The sequence below is a fragment of the Panthera tigris genome, chromosome A2, assembly GCF_018350195.1.
Source record: "Panthera tigris isolate Pti1 chromosome A2, P.tigris_Pti1_mat1.1, whole genome shotgun sequence".
Classification (NCBI taxonomy): domain Eukaryota; kingdom Metazoa; phylum Chordata; class Mammalia; order Carnivora; family Felidae; genus Panthera; species Panthera tigris.
The window spans coordinates 3,591,277-3,603,421 of NC_056661.1; the positions used below are offsets into that span (position 1 = coordinate 3,591,277).

Genomic DNA, 12,145 nt, shown 5'->3' on the forward strand with positions numbered 1-12,145 from the left:
AAGGCGGATATCCCGGGGCCTTGATGTGGCACAGGTGGGATGTAAGAAACCTAGCCTTTGTTTCTAAGAAGAAAAAATTTGGAGGGGGCCTGGGGGCCTCCTAGAAAAAAATCTGTTTCTGGAAACCTCCCCCTAATGACTGATGAAGGCAGGCAGTGCTTCCTCCGAGGCGGCAGAGGGCGCTCCCCGAGGTGGTAGCTGAGATGGGCCGGGGGGAAGGGAAGAAACACGTTCCAAGCGAGGCGAGGGGGCGAAGGGTCCAGCGCTCGTGCTGACCCCTCAGGGAAAGACTAGGTCCCTCGAGCCCCCTTCTGACTGTCCTATTTCTTCTCCTCTGGGGCCTTCTCAGCGACTCCCGGGGCAAAGGGTCCCACCAGCCACATGATGGGCGTGTTCTGGGCCACGTACTCAACCATGTGGTCAAGGGCCTCTCGGGCCTTGGCCACCTGCTCTCGGCTCTGCGTCAGGATAGTGCTGGACAGGTCCTGGAAGGAATGGACGCCAGAAAAGGTGGCCTGGAGGCCCTCCACCTGGTGGCGAGCCTGCTGAACCTGGTCCTTCACGTGGGAGGGCAGCCCCTGGATGCTGGACCCCAGCGAGGCGCAGGTGTTCTGCAGCTGCTGGGCAATGTCGCGGAACATGGTAAGCGTCTGGGACTCCACCTGCTGGGAAGGGGCGGACAGTCAGGACCATGTTTTGGGATCCAAAGCCCGGGGAGAGAAAGTGGGGGTTCTCCTGCCCACCTTCCAGAAAACCTTTCCTTGGCGAGCCCGTCCAGCACAGTGGTTTGGGATACCAGCTCTATTTGAGTTTTGAACCATGTGACATAGACCCCAAAGTGAAAAAGAGGCACAGTCACTTCGGAAGACAGTCCGGTGGTCCCTCAAAACGTTAAGAGTTTCCACAGGACTAGCGATCTGTTCCATTTCTAGGTATCTCCCCAAGAGAAATGGAGACACGCGACCATACACGGGCTGGGGCTGGTCACAGGACGTTATCCACAGGAGGCAAAAGTGGAGACAGTCCAGAAGCCCATCAACTTGTAAACGGGTAAACAAAACCCACACGGGGAACGTCACTGGGCCTCGAGCAGGAGCGAGGCGCCCACCCCTGCTGCCCCGCAGTCGGACCCTGAACACACGACCCTCAGGGAGGGAACCAGACACCGGAGGCCCCACAGAATGTGAAATGGCCAGAAGAAGCTCATCCACAGACAGGAAGGGGGTTCGTGGGTGCTGGGGACAAAGAGCGTCTGCTATATCTCAAGACGTTTTTCAGGTTTTTTTTAAGAGGACGTCTGGAAGAACTTTCCAGGCAGGAGCTGTGTGGTGGGGGAGACGGAAGTGTAAATGCGTGCATCGGGACCTTAACACCCCACCCCCACCACAGGGGGGGGAAGACAGCAGGCTGGGAGGCAGGACTTTGCCCTCAACCTGCCATCAGAGCGCTGGGGAGACTTGAACCTGACAGGGAGGTGCCGACCAGAGTCAACACCCACATCTCGCAGTTGCCATGGTCAGCGGTGGGGGAGAAGGGAGAGGGAGGCGGAGGTAGGTGGTTTGGGTCTGAATGCTAACAATTTTGCACCTGCAGAGACAGCAGGTGATATCTTCACAAATGCCATTTTTGAACGGTTTACTATGTGCTTTATGTAGCAGCTCAATTTCTTCTATAGACGTATGTAACTCACGGACCAGAAAATGCACCCTTTTAAGTATATAGTTCCGTGGTTGTTAGTACATGCACAAGGTTGTGCAACCACTGCCTCGAGCTCCAGAACGTTCCATCACCCACCAAAGAAGGCTCCTCCCCATGAAGCAGTCCGTCCTGACCCCCTCCCCAAGCCTCTGACAGCCTTGAACCCCTTCCCGTCTGTGGATGAGCCTGTTCAGGGCGTTTCACACACGTGGACTCACACCCCGCGGGGCCTCTCGTGTCTGGTTCCCTCCCTGAGCGTCGGGTGTTCAGGGCCCGTCCGCGGGGCGGCAGGTGTGGGCGCCTCACTCCTGCTCGCAGCTGAGTGACGCCCCCCCCATTCGTAGCGGACACGTTGGCGCTGGGACACAGGAGAAGGGAAACACGGCAGGGTTTAGAGTTCAGCAGGTTGAGAGGCGTCACAAGTGTCCTGCAGTTCAAAGCAACACCCACACCTAAAGGAGGAAATCAAGGTGGGCTTCCTGGAAGAGGTGCCGTCACGTCCTAAAGGTGGTTAATGGCAGGAGAGGCTGTGGAAAGCCTTCCAGGCAGGTAGGTCCATCCGACAGAGGCGCGGAGAAGGAAGGAAGTCAGGGCCCTAAGGATCCCACGGGGACCCCACGCTGGTACCTCTGGTTTGGCTGGGTTCTCCTCGGTGCCCCGGAGCTCCTTCTGGCTCCAGCTGAGCCACATCTGGTGCAGTTTCTCCTGACCGTCCAGCAGCTTCTGATCGACTCCGTGCTTGACGGTTTCCATCTGGAGCAGGGGAGGGGAGAGAGAGAGAGTGAGAGGCCGCCTCCAGCCCCTGGCCAATGCTCGCATCCCAGGAGAGGCAGGAGTCCGGAGAGAGGCCCACAGAGTCGTCCTTTTATCCGGGAGCAGGTGGTCTGTGAAGGGGAGGAAAGCGGGACACTGTGCTCACGTATGCTCTCCCCGCTGTGGTTTCATCACCGACATTTCGTCTGCTGCTCCTTGTAACTGGGCCCGGCCCCGAGACGGGCTCTGGCCAACGGAACGTAGCAGAGCCTTGAAAACTGTTTCAATGGAATGTTATTCAGCCTTAAAAAGTCAGGACGTCCTGCTGCCTGCCACCGCGTGGACGGACCCGGAGGCCACCGTGCGCGGTGACAGGAGCCGGACACAGAAGGACACGTCCCGCGTGACCCCAGGCACAGGGGGTCCCCAGAGGAGTCCCGTCCACCGAGTCAGAGAGTGGACGGTGGGAGCCGGGGGGGGGGGGGGGGGAGTCCGTGCTTCATGGGGACAGAGTCTCGGTCCAGGGAGATGGAAAGTTCTGGAGACGGATGGCGGGGGCGGGTGCACGACAGTGTGAGCGTGCCTGATGCCACTGAGCTGTGCGCTTGGAAATGGTTAAGAGTGGCCAATCTTACCCCAATCAAAAATTGAAGAAAAAGAGCGGGGAGGGGCGCCTGGGTGGCTCAGTCGCTTAAGCATCTGACTTCGGCTCAGGTCATCTCGCGGTTTGTGAGTTCAAGCCCCGCATCGGGCCCTGTGCTGCCGGCTCAGAGCCTGGAGCCAGCTTGGGAGTCTGTGTCTCTGTCCCTCTCTGTCCCTCCCCTGCTCATGCTCTCTCTCTCTCTCCCTTCCTCTCTCAAAAGTAAATAAACACTAAAAGAAGAAAAAAAATTTTTTAATTAAAGAAAAAGGCGGGGGGGCGCCTGGGTGGCTCAGTCAGTTAAGCGTCCGACTCTTGATTTCAGCTCAGTTCGTGGCTCTGAGCTGACAGTGCAGAACCTGCTTGGGATTCTCTCTCTGCCCCTCCCCTCCTCTCTCGCTGCAGAAAAAGAAAAAATAAAAAAAGAGGGAGGAGCTAGCACTCAGTACAGGAAGCTCAGCAAAGAGAGAGAGAGAGAGAGAAAGAGAGAGAGAAATAGGAATTTAGCTCCTTAGAGAACAGATAGAAAAAAGCCTGGCAGGAAGGGGCAGGATGTGACCGCAAAGTGGCGGGGGCGGGGGCTGGGGGGGGGGGGGATGTGGGCGGAGCCCCCGGGGCAGGGGCGGGGCCTCACCAGGCTGAGCGCCTGTGCCAGCTGCAGCAGGGCCTCCTGGGCCCGCTGCCGGGTCAGCTGCAGTTTGCCCAGAGAGTGAGCGTAGGCCCGCTGGCGCAGCCGCTCCGAGAGGGAGCCCAGACGCACGAAGTAGCTCTGCTCCTGCCGCTGCTGCTGCACCGACGCGATGTCGAAGCCCTCCAGGGACGTGGCGAGGCGGGCTGCAGGGAGGAAGGAAGGAGAGGCGCCGTGAGGGCCGGGACCCGGCCGCGTGTACCGCTCGGGCTTCGGCGTGCGGCCCTCGGGCCTGCACGCACCTGCCCAAGTTGTGCCCCTCGCAAGCTGGGGAGCCTTGGAGCGAAGGGGGTCCCCCGCCTTGCTTTCCCCCATCTGCAAAATAGGCATGATGAGAACCGCAGTTCCCAAGATCAAGAGGCCTTGGAAGGGCACGAGGGTCTGCAAACCCCGGCCCTCGGGCCAAATACCACTTGTCCCTAGGAACAAAGTTTTATTGGCACACGGTCACGCCCGTTCATTTACCTATCTTCTGTGCTAACAGACGTAAGTAGTTGCAACAGAGACTGACCCACGAAGCCAAACATATTTACCGATCTGGTTAAGAAAATGTTTACCACCCCCTGCTCTGAAGTGATTGTGCCACGCAGCCTCAGTTTCCCCTTCTGTAGGGCCACCCGAGTCAGAGCTGCCTGAATTGTGGAATCTGAACTACCTGCGTCAAAAAAGGCGCACAAATGAGCATTTCGCAATTTTTGCTAGCGGTTTATAGCAGATGATTTGGCTTTCTGTTTTCAGTAAGTGATAATACCCGTCTTTCTAAAAGAACCTTGAAAAGCTGATTTAAAGAAGGGTGTTACATAAATAGCACAGGGAGCACGAACACACGGCCAGGGTAACATAACGGATGACCTCTGGTGGGGCAGGAAGAGCCTGATTAAGTGAGGTCCCCATTTTAGCCACGTATTTTTGCCGCTCCTTCGGGCCAGGCACTGTGCCGTCAACAAGAGACAGAAAGTAAAGGAAGGAAATCCCACAGGCTGCTGTTGACCCACAGCTCAATCAAGGTTAGCCTTCGATCGGGGGATTTCAGCGGTTTCTACAAACGCTAAACATTCCAGAAGAACACACTCTAACCCAGGGGTGGATCAACTTTTTTGGCACGGGGCCAGACGGTCAATGGCACTACTCAGCTCTCCAGCTGTCCTGCAGAAGGTCTCAGATAACATGGACACAGATGGGCGTGGCTGTGTGCCAATAAAACTTTATTTACAAATGCAGGTGGTGGGCCAGATGTGGAGTTGGGGGTAGTCTGATAGAGTCGGCTGGGGAGAATGTCATTTCATGACATTTCAAAAATGAACAGCAGGGGTGCCTGGGGGGGGGGGGCGGGCTCAGTCGATTAAGCGGCTGACTCTTGATTTTGGCCCAGGTCATGATCTCACGGTTTGTGAGTTCAAGCCCCAAGCTGGGCTCTGCACTGACAGAGTGGGGTCTGCTTGGGATTCTCTCCCCCTCTCCCTCTGCACCCCCCCCGACCTTAAAATAAACAAACATTAAAAAAAAAAAAAAAGAACAGCAAGCATACACGTGGGACACTCGGGCAGAGAAAACGACCCGAGTTTCGAGAAAAACAGACCTTCCCATCCCCCCACCCAAGGCGGGTTGCAAAGACTAACCCACACTAGCAACATTCTGAACCTGCCCTACTGCAGTCCAGAACTTCTCCGTGGCCCCCAGGGGCCCTGGGGCGCTGCCCTTGTAAGTGAATGGGGCTCTGCTGTTTTAGGCCAGGATGTCTGGCAGGATCCCAGCACGTCTGAGCCAGCTGGCAGGGCCCTGTGGAGCTGGCAGGTGCCCTTGGCAGAGGGGAGGAGGAGAGGGACCAGCCCGCCTGAATCATCGAGTTTCTCCAGAAAGCCAACGACTACCACTTTGCACTGAGGATTCCCAGGGAGGATCACGGAGACGCAGAGCCAACTCGAGGAGGGTCTCCAACTGGCCAAAAGCAATGGGACAAGTGAAATGTTGCTAAAGCAAATGCGTAGGATTGGAATATGTCACGTAAGTCTGCGCGTTCCAACCAGCTAGCCCCGCGCTCTGTGTTTCCTCCGCGAGCTGTACCCGGGGTGATTAACACTGCAACAGAGAACTTTCCCCAGGGAAGTTTCCCAGCTAACAGAGAAAGAAGAGACACTTAGAATAGTGACGTTTTGCAATTCCAATCGTCAACAGAGGTGCTAACCCACCAGGGAACCACATGGTTCCCTTTGCATGAATGTTGCAGAACAGGTGAAGGAGGGCGTCTCACCTGGGAGGTGAGTCTGCCCCACAGGGGACGCTGGGTAGTGTCTGAGGACATCTGTCTCCGGCCAAAGTCGGATGGAGCACGGTGTCTAACCGACACGCAGCCCCATGGGCCCTCGCTGCCGTGGGCACCAGAGTCCGCATCGCGGTGTGGCAAAAGTCCTTCACGAATGTGCAAAGGATGAAAAACCAAAACACGAATGTCCAAAGGATGGCTGTCCCCAGAATGTGGGGACAGGACCACAAGAGGACTGTGGACCACAGATAAGACCGGCTGCTTTGTCTCAACAGTTTCATCCCCCGCTTGTCGGTCTTCATTCCTGCTCCCGCCTGGCCTAGCCCCCATCACGCCCCCCAGGGACCAGCAGGGTACCCTCAGTCCTGCCCTGGATCCGATGGGCTCCTGCTTTCACCGGCACCGCCTGCCCTTCCGTCCTCCCCGCAGCGGCCACCAGGGGGCGCCCGTGAGCACCCAATCAAGTTCCGCTTCCTCTGCCCACAGCCCGCCACGACTCCCACCTCCCCAGGGTAAAAGCCCAAGTCCTCCCCACGCCCCCAAAGGCCCTGCAGACCTGCCCTGTCCCCTCCCCTGGCCCTCCCCTCCTCCTCCTCTCTCCCTCGCCCACTCTGCCTGTTTCTCTAACACACCAGGCAGGTCCTGCCCCAGGACCTTTGTTTTCTACACCTCTCTCTGCCCTGACAGCCATGCAGCTCCCTCCCTCCCTCCATTCACCGGTTCAGAAACACCTACCCCACCCTCCCCTTGGAATTCTCTCCTTTGACCTGACTTCCTTATACTTTATACTTTATACAGTGAGTTCCTGGAGGGCAGAATTCTGTGCACTGATGTATCCCCCCAGGACTTGAAAGACAGTCAGGAGGCAGGTGCTCAAGGAACATCTGAATGGACAGATAAATGCCTGGGGCGGGGGTGAGGGGAGTGACAGAGGAGAGTGATTTTACGCTTGGGTTTGAATGCCTACTGAGCACCAGGCCCCGTCCTAGACAAGGGGCACAGCAGTAAGACCAAGACAGAAGCGTCTGCTTCGTGGAAGTGATGAGAAGTGCCAGGCAGAAAAACCAAAGCCCAGTGAGGAGGGGGCGGGGGGCAGGTTTTAGGACACAGTATGGACGAGGGAGGCTGCAACTTTAGAGGCTTCACTTGGGAAGGTGGCATTGAAGCACAGAGCTGCAGGCAGAAAGGAACTACCCTTCCTGACATCTAGGGGTTGGACGTTTCCAGTAGAGGGGATAGCTGGTGCAAGGGCCCTGGGGCGGAAGCATGGCTGGAGTGGAATGAGTGAGGGGAGGGGGGAGCCCTGAAAGGCTGTGGGCAGAGGTCAGCACCTGACTGCGGTGCTCACAGGGGCCCTCTGGTGGTTGCTTCAAAGAGAACAGACATCGGGGGCCAGGGTGGAGGCCACTGCCCTGGTCCAGGTGGCCGCAGATTCAAGGAGACACTGAGGGACACACCCTAGGTGGCCGCAAGGAGGGGGGAGGTCTGGGGAGGGGTCCGGGCCCCAGGGCCGCACTCACCCAGCTCAGCGTCCGTCATGGGCAGGTGGTTGTCCATCCATTCCTCGGACTTGCCCAGCATCGTGTCCACCCCGCTCAGCACCACCTGGCCCACCCGGGAGCCCATGACCGACTGGACGCCACTGGCCACCACAGACTTGGTGGCATCCACACCAGTCCGCACAGCGCCCCGGGTCACATCGACCGCCTCCGTCACTCGGGTGGCCACTGTGTCCTTGGCGCTGGACACGGTGTTGGACACGGCTTCTCGGGCCCCCGAGACCTTGGACGAGACCAGCTCCTTGGTGTCTGCCAGAACCTGGAACACAGGCCGGCATCAGCACCCCCGTCCTCCCTTCATACCTGGGTCCCACCACCCCTGCGCCCCAACCTCCGGGGAGGTTAAAGGGAGGACTGCCCCCTCCTGAGTGAACACACAGGGGTCAACACTGAGTCTGGCAGGGAAGATCCTGAGCTCCAGAGCCTGGGTTGAATCCTGGTTTGATAGGTCCTAGCTGTGTGGCCTCAGGTAACTCATTCCACCTCTCTGTGCTTCTGTTTTTTCACCCACAGTGTTACGGGCCGCAGTGTGAACCCTAATCCCGAAGACCTCAGGATGTGACTATTTAAAGAGGTAATTAAGGGGGCGCCTGGATGGCTCAGTGAAGTGTCCGACTTCAGCTCAGGTCACAATCTCACAGTTTGTGGGTTTGAGCCTTGCGTTAGGCTCTGCACTGACAGCTCAGAGCTTGGAGCCTGCTTTGGTTTGTGTGTGTCTCTCTCTCTGTCTCTGTCTCTCTCTCTCATTCTCTCTCTGCCCCTCCCCCAGGCTTGTATATCCCTGGAGGAGAAGCGGGTCCAGCATGCGGTGGGCATTTGTGGATCAACGAGTGTTGATCTTCTTGAATCTAAACAGATCTATGTGCACAGAACTCTCGGGAAAGTTAACAACCAACCACTCCCACTCCCACTCTTTCAAGTTGGAATCCTGCCAGACACCTAGACCTCTCGTGTCCATGGGAATTAGTTGTTCTTGTTTTTGAGACAGAGTGCCAGTGGGGGAGGGGCAGAGAGAGAGGGAGACACAGAATCCCAAGCAGGGTCCGGGCTGTGAGCTGTCAGCACAGAGCCCAACATGGGGCTTGAACTCATGAGCCGTGAGGTCATGATCTGAGCTGAAGTTGAACGTTTAACCGACTGAGCCACCTAGGTCCCCAGAATTGGTTTCTTTTGGGTGGAGAAAGGTGCCCACGGGGGCGGTCACGTAGCTCATGCCGGCCCAAGTTCAAACCCCAGCTGTGACACCACCACATCCCATAGAAACGGGGAACGCTGCCATTTCCTGGTGTGTGTGTGTGTGTGTGTGTGTGTCTGTTAGGGGGTGACCTCATAGGGCCTGGAGTAGGGACAGCGCTGTGCCTCTAAGTCAAGAGCTGGGAGGGGCTCTGTTGGATGGCCTCGTAGAATGTCACCCTGAGCTCATCCCTTCTATAAACGGAAGGAATGTTGGCCTCATGTGGCACCAGCAGAAGGACACGAGTGCCCAGCCCTTAGGAGGTGGCTCATGGCAATATTTTTCCATTCTTCTGTGAACTGGGCAATTTCCACCTTCAATGCCCAGCCTGTTAATGGTCCCACACGGCAAAAGCGGAGACTGAGCGTCCACTACGTGCCAGGCTATATGATGGGCACCAGACAGAGCAAGAGGTAGTCTGTGCCCTTACGCCACTCGGGGACACGGAGCGGCAGCTAAAAAGCCGTTCAGATGGCGGCAAACTTACAAGCCAACGCAACTTGGACACGTGACTCACAATCGCCAAAAGGTGGAAGCCAGCCACTGACAGGTGAAAAAAATAAACGTGGTGCATCTACACACTGGAATCTCGTCCGGCCTTAAAAAGACATCCTACCACCTGCCACCTGCCACCATGTGGATGGACCCGGAAGCCACTGTGCGCAGGGACAGAAGCCAGACACAGAAGGACACATCCTGCGTGACCCCACGCACAGGGGGTCCCCAGAGGAGTCCCGTCCACCGAGTCAGAGAGTGGATGGTGGCAGCCGGGGGTGGGGAGTCCGTGCTTGATGGGGACACCGTCTCGGTTTGGGGAGATGGAAAGTTCTGGAGACGGATGGCGGCGGGGGGCAAGGGGAGCCGCAGGACAATGTGAGCGCGCTTGATGCCCCGGAGCTGTGCACTTAGAAACGGTTAAAGACAATACATTTCATGTCGTAAAGAAACTAAAGTACGCAAGTGCGCACAGCAGTGTTATTACAGCCAAGAAGCGGGAACGACCTACGTGTCCGTGGCGGAGGCAGGAATAAGCACTCGTCCACCGCGCACGCGCACGTCCACAAAGGAACGTGTCCACCGCGCACGCGCACGTCCCGCAGGCGCCTCCACCGCGCACGCGCACGTCCACAGATGAACGTGTCCACCGCGCACGCGCACGTCCCTCGGCCGCGAGCAGGAGCGAGGCGCCCACCCCCGCCGCCCCCGCGGGCGGACCCGAACCCACGCCGCTCAGAGAGGGAACCAGACACGAGAGGCCACACAGGTGTGTGAGTCCCCGTGTGCGACACGTCCAGAACGGGCTCATCCACGGACGGGAAGGGGGCTCGTGGGGGCCGGGGCGCTTGGCAGGAAGAATAACGGCTAAGGGACGTGAGGTTTCTGGGTGATGGAATGTTCTAAAATGGGTGGCGACCGTATTCACGGTGTGAATACGCCCGAACCACTGAACCGTGGGCTTTTAAAGGAGCTCGTTGTGCGGGTTGTGACTCAGAGCTCAGCAAAGCGGCGCGGGCGTGCCAGAACGATGCTGGCTGCTGGCCACCTGCAGCCATTTCCATTTAAAATTAGTGATTGAGTTTCTCAGCCACGCCGGCCAACGTCCCAAGGGCTCGGGAGCCACATACAGCTGGTGGTTTCCACACGGGACGCGGCGCAGAGAACGAACATGGACATCAGAGACGGTTCTGGACGGAGCTGAGCCAGAAGGACCTTCTTTAAGAGAGAAGGGAAGGCCTCTGAAGGGGTGGGATGAGAACGGGGGCCTGAGAGTCGGGTTCATGAAGAAGGAAGTGCACGTGCAAAGGTCCCGGGGTGGGACGGAGACGGAGGCGTTCACAGTATTTGCTTCCCCCCCATCCCCGGCTCTCCCCTGAATGAAAGTTCCACAAGGGCAAGCACTGTGTTTCTATCACCGTGTCCGGTGCCCGCGGGTACTGATGTCACTGAACCCTGAGTACGGAGGCTGGCGTGAGGCAAGGGAGGTGGGCAATGAGGGCAGGGGCGGGGGGACGGCGTGGGCCATAAGGACGGCCTCGGTTTTTGCCCCAGGCAGGGTGAGAGGCACAGCGCGGGGGGGGGGGGGGGGGTTTGAACAGAGCTGGGTGGTGTTCAGAGCATTCTTCCAGTGAGGGTGGTGGGGAGGAAGTGGTCGCGTGTGTCTGTTCTCGCTGAGATGGGACCCCACACTCAGTGCCCCGGGGGACCCCCTCCCGGCTGAGCCCCCGCCCCCCCCCCGGGGCTCCCGATGGCGGAGGTCAGTTACCTTCTCCGTCTGCTGCTGCAAGATGGGCAGATTCTCCTCCAGCTTGTCCAGCCCCCTGTGGGCGTACTCACTGGCTGACGTGACTGCAAGAGACGGGGCGAGGCTGAAATCGAGACTGGGGCGCGGGCACGCCCCTCGGGGCCCGGGAGGGGCAGACCCCCCCCCCAAACAGCCAAGAGGTAGGCTCCGTGCTCGCCGGGGCCTTGCTTACTCTGGGGCTCCAGCTTGGAGAGGATGGGCTGGGCCCCGCTGATGGCGGCCGCCGTGAGGGTCTTCACGCCTTTCTCGGCCGCGTCGCAGACGGTCTTGACGTGGGGGTGGCTCTCCTTGGTGGAGGCGTAGGCCGCCGACACCATGTTGCAGGTGGAGCTGATGAGGGGCATGCCGGCCACGCGGTCCACCACGCTCGGCTACGGGGACAGGCGACTCAGGGGGCCGGGCCTGGGACTTGGGGTGCCCTGCAATTTCGAACTCCCTCCCGGCCAGGAAACGGCCCGGCCCGCGCTTGCTTTGTGGCCACGTGGTTGCACCAGCCGGGGCCTGGGGGTTCCTTCCGCTCTGGGCTTCGTTTATCGTAGCCCCTCCCCCTCATCTGTTTGAACGTGCACTTGACACCCACTGTGGGCCAGTGACCAGAGACGAGAGCCCTGCGCGGCTGGGGTCGGCAAGCTACAGCCCGTGGGGGGCCCACACCTGATTTTCTTATTAAAAAAATTTTTTTTTAAATTTATTTTTGAGAGAGAGAGACCGAGAGACAGAGTGTGAGCAGGGGAGGAAGAGAGAGAGAGGGAGACATAGAATCCGAAGCAGGCTCCAGGGTCTGAGCCGTCAGCACAGAGCCTGACGCGCAGCTTGAACTCCCGAACCGCAAGATCATGACCTGAGCCCGAAATTGGACGCTTAACTGAGCCACCCAGGCGCCCTGTGATTTTCTTATTCTTGTCTGTTTTTTCCTAACAGCTCTATTGAAGTAATTCACACACCATTAATGCCACCATTTAAAAACGCAATTTAAACAAATATTAAAAAAAAAAAAAAAAAAAAAAA

The 12,145-nt window shown here is 58.1% G+C and overlaps 1 protein-coding gene and 1 long non-coding RNA gene across 3 annotated transcripts in view; one reads left to right on the forward strand and one right to left on the reverse strand.

Moving 5' to 3' along the window:
• PLIN3 (perilipin 3) overlaps nt 1-12,145 on the reverse strand; it is a 17,958-nt gene continuing 5,813 nt past the window's right edge. Inside the window, exons 3-8 of one of the 2 annotated variants that reach the window (XM_042977848.1) lie at nt 11,310-11,508; nt 11,099-11,181; nt 7,563-7,860; nt 3,726-3,925; nt 2,326-2,451; nt 1-662 (exon numbers count right to left, since the gene is read on the reverse strand). In XM_042977848.1, the coding sequence (XP_042833782.1) occupies nt 321-662; nt 2,326-2,451; nt 3,726-3,925; nt 7,563-7,860; nt 11,099-11,181; nt 11,310-11,508 (1,248 nt within the window). In that variant the 3' untranslated portion in view covers nt 1-320. Of the gene's footprint in view, nt 666-2,325; nt 2,452-3,725; nt 3,926-7,562; nt 7,861-11,098; nt 11,182-11,309; nt 11,509-12,145 lie in introns of both variants that reach the window. The other variant, XM_042977847.1, reaches the window with a different exon arrangement.
• LOC122236548 overlaps nt 9,780-12,145 on the forward strand; it is a 20,025-nt gene continuing 17,659 nt past the window's right edge. The window contains exon 1 of the long non-coding RNA XR_006214589.1: nt 9,780-10,099. This is a non-coding gene — a long non-coding RNA (uncharacterized LOC122236548). The remainder of the gene's footprint in view (nt 10,100-12,145) is intronic.